The following is an 11759-nucleotide window of genomic DNA, read 5'->3' as shown; positions in this document are numbered from 1 at the left end:
GACATATAATGTATAAGTTGTGCACATGCATAAATTCTTGTTGTGTTGTCTAACTTGTGGTGCAACTAAGGTTGTGCATAGGCTATAGAATCTACCTTACTGTCCACATATCACCTTCTATATGTCACAGTTTAATGGAAAATCCTAGGCTATTGTTTTCATTGGTGGTAATTTTTTGTTGCCATTCACCCCTTACAAAACTATTGCTGTCCATTTGGATTTGCATAGTCTATCAACCCTTTGCTCTTCGGATTCCGCCCCTTTATCTCACCCTATCTCCATCATCATATCCATCTCCATCTCATCAACCCTTTGCCATGCATTAAATAATGAAGCATTTGATTCGGTGCCCATTATTTATCATTAGGAAGATGGGCATGTCAACATCAAGCAATTCAACTAACCAAGAGGTTAATTTCACAATTATTGGCATATTATTTTGTAATTACAAACCACATATTCGGGTAAATATCGTGGGTGAAAGTGTGTGTTACATAAGTAGGGACTTAGCCTTAGCAAGTAAGGTTAGGCCCTGGCCTTACACCCAAGGTAGAGCAATAAGAATTGTAGAGTTGGATGTTGATAGTAAGAAAAGGCCAAATATGTTATTTCTTACTATTTACGCATAGGTATAAAAACTAATAGAAATGAGGGTTTCTTGTGCCCCCAAAAAGTTTTTGTGTTTTTTCTCTGTCTGTGTGCTGTTCGACATTTTCTCTACAGGTAAGGAGAAACAACAGCTCGTCCGCCTCCATCGTTCTTCCCCAACAGTGGTATCAAAGCGCAGGGATTCGTGAAGACTGCATGTGGCAGAAAGCATCCGATTTCTCTGTTTTTCCCCCTCTGCGCATGTTATTTTTCAGGACCTCGACAGAGGTAATATCTAGTACGCTTCTCGTCTGAACATTTCTTTTTGTGTGCCAATCTTTTGGGAAAGAAAAAAAATAGACCTTTGGTGAAAGCTAGAAACAGAGAAGACTCATTGTTTCTAGTATACAAAGTGAGAATTTACAAGTAAAAGAACTTGTATTTGGTTTCCCGATGCTTGCTCACTTGATGTCACTTGATGTGAGTTTCTGACGTTGAAGTTACGTCTTAGTTGCAGTCCTTTTGCCTTGGTTGATATAAGAGAGAGGTGTTGTCCTCAATCGAACACAAATACCTACCCTAGAACACGGTTTTAGTCTAGGTAGTGAGTAGTGTCTCAACTATTGTTAGTTGCTTATATTTGGGATTGACCAAGTTTACCTAGCATCCAAATGGCTGCCTCTGAAATGTCTGAGGTTTCAAGTACCTCACGCAGTGGTTCCTTTAATTCCCATAGAAATCAATCTATGAGCGGAAAAGACCACCTTGAGATCCGTAAATTTGACGGATCCAACTTTGTCCTGTGGAAGAATCAGATGAGAGATGTCCTGATTCAAAGAAGGCAATTAAGAGCTATAAGTGGTGAAGCCAAGAGACCCGAGGGCATGACCAAGGAAGATTGGGAAGAGCTCGATCTCTTGGCAATGTCTACCATAAGACTGCACCTAGCTGACAACGTGTATTTCACGGTCTTGGACTGTGACTCAGTTGAAAAGCTATGGACTAAACTATCCAGTACATACGAAAAAGAGACCGCATCAAACAAAGTTTATCTAATGAGAAAACTTTATGATCTTCGAATGAAGGACAATGACAATGTCGCCTCTCATTTGAATGATTTTGATGCATTATGGTCACAATTACTGGCTCAGAAAATGATTTTTGATGATGAGCTAAAATGTGTATTTTTGTTATGCACTTTGCCTACCTCATGGGACACTTTTTGCACCGCCATTAGTGCTAGTGCACCAAATGGGAAACTAGTCTATAATGATATATGTGGAGCACTTTTGGGTGAAGAAATTCGTAGAAAATCTGTGATTGCATCACACAATGGAGATGCATATAATGTTTTTGATGTTGGTCCTCGCAAGAACCAACACCGTGGTAGGAGCCAAACAAGAAATAGTAGTGAAAATGATAGAGGTAGAAGCAAATCTAGGAAGAAAAATATGGAGTGTTATTACTGTCATAAAAAGGGACACCTTAAGAAAGACTGTTATGCCCTTAAAAATAAGGAGAAAGATAATGCTAGAGGGCATGGTAGACAATCTAGTGGTCCCTCTTCCTTGTTGGAAACAGAGGAAGTAAATACAACATGTGATGAGACGGACATCTTGGTCCTAGATGATGTTAGCACACATGCTAGGGTGAACACGGTCTTTTCCCCATCACATACGTGGTTGTTGGACTCCGGTGCATCGTTTCATGTGACTCCACATAGAGAGTGGTTCACATGTTATGAAGCCAAGTCGCTTGGGAAAGTTCGACTTGGAGACTCACATCAATGTGATGTGATTGGCATTGGAAATATCTCAATGCATTTTAGTGATGGTTCTCATCTGACCATTAAAGATGTACGCCACGTTCCTCAACTAACTCGTAGTTTGATTTCCGTTGGTCAGCTTGATGACAACGGATATAAGGTGATGTTTGTTTCTCAATCCTTTTGTATAACGAAAGGAAATATGATTGTTGCAAAAGGGAACAAAGTTAGTTCCCTCTACCCTTTATTTGTTCATCAAAAGGAACACTTGTTGGCTGTCACAGAACAGCCAATGACAAGCATTTGGCATGGTCGTTAAGGCCACATGTCAAGAAATGGCATGGAAATTCTATCTCGTTATGGCCACTTACCTAAGTTGTCATTCTCTGATTTTGCTTTATGTGAACATTGTCAACATGGTAAGCAAACTAGAAGTGCACATAAGACCAGTGTTAACTCATCCACTAAACCATTGGATCTTGTCCACACAGATGTTTGTGGACCTATGCCCACAAGATCTTTGGGCGGTGCACTATATTTTGTTACTTTCATTGATGATGCCACTAGGAAAGTTTGGGCTTATCCAATTAAGGGAAAGGATGATGTATACCCCACTTTCAGAAAATGGCTTAGTTTGGTTGAGCTGGAAAAGGACATAAAGCTCAAGGCCTTACGTTCAGACAATGGAGGTGAGTATACCTCTCATGAATTTGATGACTTTTGCAAGTCTAGAGGCATTCGAGAGAGCTTACAGCTCCTTACACCCCTGTCCAAAATGGTGTGGCTGAGAGGATGAACAGAACCATCCAGGACAGAGTGGTCTCTATGCTACACCATGCAAACCTCTCGCAAGGTTTCTGGGCAGAAGTTGTTTTAACAACAGTCCATGTGATTAACCTATCACCGAACACAACCATAGGTCTAAAAGTGGCACAAGAGTTGTGGACAGGCAAGACACCTCATTATGCTCATCTTAGAGTTTTTGGATGCGAAGCATATGTACACATTCCAAAAACCTTAAGAAAGAAATTAGACTATAAATGCAGAAAATGTATATTTCTTGGTTACGGAATTGATGGGCAGTTTGGATATTGCTTATGGGATCCTGACACACGTACTATGGTCAGAAGTAGTGATGTTGTTTTTTATGAGAACAAAATGCATAAACAGACCGTAAAGGAGGTAGAAGTGAGGAAGGTTGCATTTAAAGATAGTACGCCTTTTGTTGATGTAAAACAGAAAAATCTCACTGATGTAGATGCTTCTACATGTGGGCAATCACAAAAACCTGTTATTGGTCAGGATGAAGATGCCGAAAATGATGATGCTCAGCACAATGATGTGCAAGATAATGTTTATGCTCATAATGATGATGCTCAGAATGATGTTTCTCATGCACAACCTGATGGCACTCAAGTTCAGAAATCATTGAGGAGATCTACGCGTGTCTCCAAGGCACCTAGTAAGTTTGCTGATTATGTAATGCTAACAGATGCTGGTGAGCCTTCATGTTACAATGAAGCCATATCTGTAAATGACCATGTGAAATGGAAACAGGCCATGCAAAGTGAATTGGACAGCATTTATAAAAATGGTACTTGGGATTTAGTACCTTTGCCAAAGGACAGGAAAGCATTGCCATGCAAATGGGTATACAAGTATAAGTATACATCTGATAATGCTTCTCCAAAGTATAAAGCACGCTTGGTTGCCAAAGGTTTCAAACAAAAATATGGAATTGATTTTGATGAAACCTTTTCTCCTGTAGTTAAGATGACTACATTATGTATGTTGCTTTCATTGGCTGCAAATCAGAATTTGGAACTTGTCCAAATGGATGTGAAGACTGCCTTCTTGCATGGGGACCTTGATGAGGACATTGATATGGAACAACCAGAAGGTTATGAAGTATTGGGAAAAGAACATTTGGTATGTAAACTCAAGAAGAGTTTGTATGGGCTTAAGCAGTCCCCGAGGTTATGGTATCAGAAATTTGATGCTTTTATGAAGACTCAAGGATATATTAGAAACAATGAGGATGCATGTCTTTATACCAAAAATTGTTCAGATAGGAGTTTTATCACCTTGATATTATATGTTGATGACATGCTTATTGTTGGTAAAAACAAGGATGAGTTATCCTCGTTAAAGAAAAACTTGGGCCAGAATTTTGACATGAAGGATTTGGGAGATGCAAAACATATTCTTGGTATGCGTATCACTCGTGATAAGAGTAAGCGATGCATTTACTTGTCTCAAGTTGAGTACATATCGAAAGTGCTAAAGAGGTTTAATATGGAGAATGCAAAGCCGTTGAGCACTCCTTTGCCTACATATGTAAAACTGAGCACATGTGATTGCCCCACATCTGATGAAGACAAGAAATCTATGTCCAAGGTTCCTTATCAATCTGCAGTCGGAAGTCTTATGTACGCTATGATAGCGACCAGGTCAGACATTGCTTTCGCAGTGGGAGCTGTGAGCAGATTTATGTCAAATCCTGGTAATAAACATTGGGAGGCAGTTAAACTGATTTTAAGATATCTGTGTGGCACTAAGAATAGGTGTCTATGTTTAGGTGGTGGAAATGTATCCATCATTGGATATACAAACTCTGATTATGTTGGCTGTTCTGACAACAGAAAATCCACTTCAGGATACATTTTTCAGTTTATGGGAGGTGCGATATCTTGGAGATCTCGTCTCAAAATATGTACTGCTCTGTCCACTACGGAAGCAGAGTATGTCGCAGCTAGCGAAGCTTGTAAGGAAGCCGTATGGCTGTCCAGATTAGCTTGTGACATGGGCATATCTAAGCTTCTACCCATACTGTTTTGTGATAGTTAGAGTGCCATTGCATTGGCTAAAAACCCAGTATACCATGCAAAGACCAAGCACATTGGAGTGAGATATCACGTCATTCGAGAATGCATAGCTACTGGCTACATCAGTCTTGAGAAAGTTGTTTCTCAAGAAAATGTTGTAGATGCATTGACCAAAGCTCTACCGCATGAAGCACTAGAACATTGCTGCCACTTGATGGGGATTACTTAGGTCATGAGGTTACACATTGTGTAACATACTCATCAAGTAGGATGTGTAGGTCTTGTTCAATCTTCCCATCAGCTTTGCTGATCCCTAGTTTGGCCAAATATGTTACGGATTGATAGTAAGAAAAGGCCAAATATGTTATTTCTTACTATTTACGGATAGGTATAAAAACTAATAGAAATGAGGGTTTCTTGTGCCACCAAAAAGTTTTTGTGTTTTTTCTCTGTTTGTGTGCTGTTCGACATTTTCTCTGCAGGTAAGGAGAAACAGCAGCTCGTTCGCCTCCATCGTTCTTCCCCAACAGATGCGGTGTTGTTGGGCACCTGGGTTCGAAGGGATGCTTCCACACTCGCGGCCCCCATTGATAGCTCTAATGGTGGCACCAAATCCATTTCCATTGACCATGGCATTATGATATGTGGGCTATGATTGGGTCATCCAGAACCAGATTGCGGTCTTGAAAGAGATCAAGGCATTTGACGTGACGATGCCGGGGTTGTTGATTCCATCGAAGCCAATGGCATCTCCGACCACCTTATAGTTATAATAGTTATAGTTATGATGTGTCGCAGTAGGTAGCCTTATTAATCTCCTCCACATATTGCCCACCTATCCATCACCACCATAACATTTCACATGGAGCTGTCTAGAACACGACGACGAATTTCTTGTACAAATGATTATGTACATCACTCGACTTTGTTTAATCAATTACATCTACATATATACTCATCTATACCATGGAAATGGACAACTACAAGTTTTTTAAGAGAGGGATTATTCTCATAAGTTTCAAAGATATCTAGGGGTAATCGTTAGTGTTGCAACCAATGAATTATGATAGCGAAGGAGTATTTTGGTATTCATTCCAAAAGATAACCACGATTTTGGTATTCATTCTAAACGAGAGTGCTTCAGCGAGAGTGCTTCTTGATCACACTAAGATGTTTTTCACAAGTTATGGCAACTTACTTCCTGTCTCGTGGGCAATGTTGGCGAAGAATGCAGTGAGCTCACGCTTTTGGACATCGATGCCCCCAACTGTGCCGAAGCCGTTGTATGCATTGGTGGCCGTAATGAAGGCATCGTAAGTGTAGAAGCCATTTGCGGGGGTAGAGTTCTTTTGGGGAAGGAAGGTGTTAAAGATGGCACTAATTATAATGGATGAGATGGTTGGGACACTAGTACATGGACCACTTTGGCAACCCGTGTCACAATAAGCCGAAGTGGAGCCGCAATACCCGTATTGACTACAACATAGGTTATTGGCACATATGGCACCTCCTCCTTGCGATCCGCATTGTTGTGCACAACACATTGCACCACATATCATTACTAACATGATCACCACCACATTAATGATTAGTTTATCCTTGCAAGAGGTCACCATGGTGATTGTGTACAATGAGAATTAACAAGATTTAATGATAGGTGATGATAAAGCCCTTTTCATTATAATTTTAGAGCTTGACCACAATGACTTTGTAAGAAACATACTCTCACACTAAATTATTGGGTTTGAGTTTGAAAGAGGTGGTGGAAATATCTAGAAGTTGTGTTGGGTAATGCATGGCATTGACACGGTGTTTTCAACCAGTTAACATGGTGTTTTCAACCACATTAATCTGGAAATCTTTCGTACATGTGTTGTGTCATAGGTGGTCTTACATAGAACTAATACTTATCTCAACATGTCACATTTTCTAATTAATTAGGTCTTTGTCTTTGTTTTTATAATATTTTTAGTACAAAAGATGATCTCCTCTATCTACAATAAAGTCTCTACTCTAAGTATGAAATCGATGTTTATTGTTCACGACGCACGTGTTATTATCGAGTGTAAACATCTTAGTTTTGAAATATCATGCATAATCTAGTATTCATGTGCATGGTACATGTTTAAATTAGAATTAGAATTAGAATTTTTATCGTCCATAAAGAGGCCAAATTTGACCTATGGGACCAAAGTATACATGTGGATATAGAGTATGGAAAACTTTAGACATGCCTCGAATGATACCTTGTTCTATAATTTGAATAAAGGGTTTCTATTTCACTATATTCTTATTTATATTAATAAAGGTAATTGACCAAAGGACTTGTTATGAGAATACATGAATTAGGTAGCTCATTGTTAGATCCTCTAAGGACAACCCACCAACAAGTGGACACAAACCAAGTGCCATAGTTGAGTGCCCATTCAACTACATGACGGGGATGATCTTTGTTATTTTTATAGAGAATCTAACAATGTGGCAAATATCCGGCTTCAAAAATGTGGTGCTAGAAATCTCAATTTCACTTGAATTTCATATATGGTATACACAGGTGGTGAAGATCTAAGTTCTTTCGGACTTTCAAATAGTGGACTTAATGTATGATGGTTAGATGGTGCTAGAAATTGCAATTCATTTGGAATATTGTATGGAGAGAAAAAATCCATGACCTTAAACCTTTTGAAGAAGGGACAAGATAGAGGGTTTTGTTTGGATGAGATGCAAGATATTAAATGGTTGTACTAGAGGATTAGGTGCACAAAAGTGGTCAATAAGGTAAGGTTTTCTAAAATGATTGCATAAATGAGTGTCATTTTGATCAAAATGCCGGAGGACATGTGATGTATTGCTAAGTGACATGCAAATATGTCATTAAAATTGGGACAAAAGTTATTTCATGTTTTAATGGGTGAGTGCTCAATGGATAAGAGTTTCAAAATATACTCAGAAAACCTTGCACACACTAGTTGAGCATCATTCAAATTTGGAACATAAAGAGTGAAGCATTTAATTCGGTGCCACTTATTATCATTAGTATATGGCCGTGGCAACATCAAGTAGCTCAACTAACCAAGAGGTTAGTTTCACTATTATTGGCATATTATTTTGTAATTACAAACCACATATCGATCAATATAGTGGATTAAGGATGTGTGTTATATTAAGTAGGGACTTGCCTTAGCAATTAAGGTTAGACCCTGGGCTTACACCCAAGGTAGAGCAATAAGACTTGTAGAGTTGGATGCGGTGTTGTTGCCCAGCCAGGTTCGAAGGGTTGCTTCCACACTCGAGGCCCCCATTGATAGCTCTAATGGTGGCACCAAATCCATTTCCATTGACCATGGCATTATGACATGTGGGCGATGATTGGGTCATCCAGAACCAGATTGCGGTCTTGAAAGAGATCACGGCATTTGATGCGACAATGCCAGGGTTGTTGATTCCATCGAAGCCAATGGAGTCTCCGGCTGCCTTGTAGTTATAGTTCCATGAGAGTTGGATGGGCCCACGGCCATAGTATTGCTGTCCGGGCGCACACGGGACACCCGATGATGTGTCGCAATAGGTAGCCTTATTAATCTCCTCCACATATTGCCCACCTGTCCATCACCACCATAACATTTCACATGGAGCCGTTTAGAAGAAGACGAAGAATTGCTCGTACAAATGATTGAGAATGTCAGCAATGGGACAAAGTATGTACATCACACTAGTCAGGTTGTTTACTCAATTACATCTATATATATACCAATCTATACCATAGAAATCGACAACTACAAGTTTGTTAAGGGAGGGACTATTCTCATAAGTTGCAAAGGTATAGGGGTAATCGTTAGTGTTGCAACCAATGAATTATGACTACAAGTTTGTTAAGGGAGGGAGTATTCTCATAAGGTGCAAAGATATAGGGGTATTCTTATCTGTTGCAACCAATGAATTATGATAGCAAAGAAGTATTTTGATATTCATTCTAAAAGATAACCACGAGATTGTCGTAGATATCGAGAGTACCCTCACGACCTTAACACACATTTTGGTTATAAAGTTAGATTTTAAGCATTGTGATCACACTAAGGTGTTTTTCACAAGTTAACGGCTACTTACTTCCCGTCTCGTGGGCAATGTTGGCGAAGAACGCAGCGAGCTCACGCTTTTGGACATCAATGCTCCCAACTGTCCCGAAGCTGTTGTATGCATTGGCGGCCGTAATGAAGGCAGAGTAAGTGTAGAAACCATTTGCGGGGGCCGAGTTCCTTTGGGGAAGAAAAGTGTTAAAGACGGTACTAGTTATAATGGATGAGACGGTTGTGCCACTAGTGCATGGACCACTTTGGCAACCCGTGCCACAATAAGCCGAGGTGGAGCCGCAATATCCATATTGACTACAACATAGGTTATTGGCACATATGGCACCTCCTCCTTGCGATCCACATTGTTGTGCATGACAAATGGAACCGCATATCATTACTAACATTATCACCACCACATTAATGATAAGTTGATCCTTGCAAGAGGTCGCCATGGCGATTATGTACAATGAGAATAACAAGATTTAATATGATAGGTGATGATTAAGGCCCTTTCATTATAATTTTAGAGCTTGGCATAACGCCTTTTTAAAGAACATACTCTCATACCTAAGTATTGGGTTAGAGTTTCAAACATGTGGTGCAATAATTGATGTTTTCAACCACATTGATGTGGAGATCTTTAGTACATGTGTTGAGTCATAGGTGGCTTTACTCCGCGAGTCAGCACAAATTTTTGAACTGATACTTATCTCAACATGTCACATTTTGTAATTAGGTCTTTGTCTATTTTTTTATAATATTTTAGTACAAAAGATGATCACTTCTATCTACAATAAAGTCTCCTCTCTTACATATGAAATCGATGTTTATCATTAACGTGTTGTTATCTAGTTTAAACATCCTAGTTTTGAGATATCGTGCATGATCTGGTAGTCACGTACCTAGTATATGTGGATATAGAGTAGGGACAACTTTAGACATGCCGCCAATGATACCTTCTTCTATAGTTTGAACAAAGAGTTTCTATTTCACTTATATTCTTATATCTATTAATAAAGCTAGTTGATTAATACACCCATAATATGAGGTCGTTTAAGCATTTGAATCTATTGGGGAATATGATATGCAATCAAAATTGAAATACCACATTTAATAAGCTCCATGGATTCAAATTGAAAATACCACATTCAAAATGCCCTAATATCTTACTGCCAAAGTTTGGTATCTATATATAACACTATTGATAATATAAAAATTTAGAGGTTGCATAAAAGAAGAAACATGCAACCAAACCTAAAACACAAAGCCATTTCTCTCTTGTGTGTATATATATTTAAAAAAAGTGTTGCACTTGTGATTGTATTGCATGAGGTAACAATTGAAATAAGTGGATTACTACAAAATGCTTCGGCTCAAACCAATGCATTGCCGCTTCTAATTGGAAAGCAATATACCTTTATTGCTCTCATGGTTGATCATCCATACAAAAAATAGATGATCCACATATTGCACATAGAGTACTATATGATTATTTGGTGTGCTAAATCTCTAAATTTTGCATATAGAAATAAATGATGCCTAGTTGGTCAATGCATTCAATCAAACTTCCATCCACGAGCTTCACACCTCATACAAAGCCTTGTTTTTACAACATTTGAAAGATTCAATAATGTACTAAGGTTGCGTGTGTTTTACTATGTTTGGTATTAATATTAGTTTTATTATTATATTTGAGAGTTAAAGATTTTATAATGTAACCGCACAAGCATTTCAAATGATTTTTTTTTTTTTTTTTTTTTTTTTTTTTTTTTTTTTTCCAAAAAAAGATACTACATTAGTATTAGAAAACCGCCATAAGGCTAAACATACAAGCTATACCGATCCCCTATATTTTTCTAAAGCATTTCAAATGATTTGAATTTAATAGCAATATTTTTTTAGGTGTATGAAATTCAAAGTCATTAGCTTTGTTTTTCCAATTGTTTGACATTCCGGCATTTTAAGGGAAACTATTCGAAATGCAACCACATTTCTTGTTTCCTTACCTAATTAATTAATCTTAGGTGTAGTAACTCGTGGATGTAATCAATCTATTGAAATACCTTTAATCGAGATCATAGGTGTAACATCCATTACTTACGATTTTTTGAGTTCATCATACTATAAGCATATTTCTAAAAAAGACTCATGTAAAAACTATTATTGATCGTCATTAGCATTTTTTTTGTGGTCCGTGACTAATGAACAAATATAAGAACGTTAACGTATAACCTTATGAATGCATTAACATCATTTTTATGTATTTGCAATGGCAAAATCTCCATATTAAATTCATCTAGTGAATCTATAAGACAATGTTTGTGGTGACATCTAAAATCCCATATTTTATGAGGCAGAAAAGCAATGTTATTATGTTCCTAGAGTAGCACATAATCTCCTTGGTGCTTCTAATATCTTTCACACATATAAACAAGATAAATGAGAAGTGTTATTTTAATATCTTTTGCGTTTGTATGAGTGTGTTCCTTCTAATAGTACCATTACATA

The 11759-nt window shown here is 38.2% G+C and overlaps 1 protein-coding gene and 1 pseudogene across 3 annotated transcripts; both read right to left on the bottom strand.

Moving 5' to 3' along the window:
- Positions 1-495: 495 nt before the first annotated feature.
- LOC147861285 (endochitinase 4-like) lies at positions 496-9849 on the bottom strand. 2 transcript variants are annotated; one of them, XM_087323648.1, is made up of 3 exons: positions 9286-9849; positions 8396-8780; positions 496-549 (listed from the first exon to the last, which is right to left on the bottom strand). In XM_087323648.1, exons 1-3 carry the CDS (start codon positions 9701-9703, stop codon positions 513-515), a joined length of 840 nt encoding a protein of 279 aa, XP_087179774.1. In that variant the 5' UTR covers positions 9704-9849; the 3' UTR covers positions 496-512. The 2 variants fall into 2 exon arrangements, with proteins under 2 accessions (XP_087179774.1, XP_087179773.1); XM_087323647.1 differs by lacking the exon at positions 496-549 and having other exon boundaries at positions 8158-8780; positions 9286-9848.
- On the bottom strand, positions 5576-6824 carry LOC147861286 (endochitinase 4-like; annotated as a pseudogene). The gene is made up of 2 exons (XR_015530151.1): positions 6377-6824; positions 5576-6013 (listed from the first exon to the last, which is right to left on the bottom strand). The product of XR_015530151.1 is annotated as an endochitinase 4-like (transcript).
- Positions 9850-11759: the final 1910 nt, after the last annotated feature.

Source organism: Azolla caroliniana, unplaced genomic scaffold (assembly GCF_043228905.1).
Source record: "Azolla caroliniana isolate FFs.n. ecotype wild unplaced genomic scaffold, voAzoCaro1.0.p SCAF_8, whole genome shotgun sequence".
NCBI classification, from domain to species: Eukaryota; Viridiplantae; Streptophyta; class Polypodiopsida; order Salviniales; family Salviniaceae; genus Azolla; species Azolla caroliniana.
Note: the sequence above shows the minus strand (reverse complement) of the source record. Positions and strands in the feature narration are given on the sequence as shown.

What these genes read in the sequence shown, in the direction of transcription:
- LOC147861285 (XM_087323648.1), bottom strand. Translation starts at nt 9,703, where the DNA reads ATGGCGACCTCTTGCAAGGATCAACTTATCATTAATGTGGTGGTGATA. An exon ending in CATTGCCCACGAGACGGGAA is followed by an intron (nt 8,781 to 9,285) that starts GTAAGTAGCCGT and finishes GGTGATGGACAG; the next exon opens with GTGGGCAATATGTGGAGGAG. An exon ending in TACAAGTCTTATTGCTCTAC is followed by an intron (nt 550 to 8,395) that starts CTTGGGTGTAAG and finishes TTATTGCTCTAC; the next exon opens with CTTGGGTGTAAGGCCAGGGC.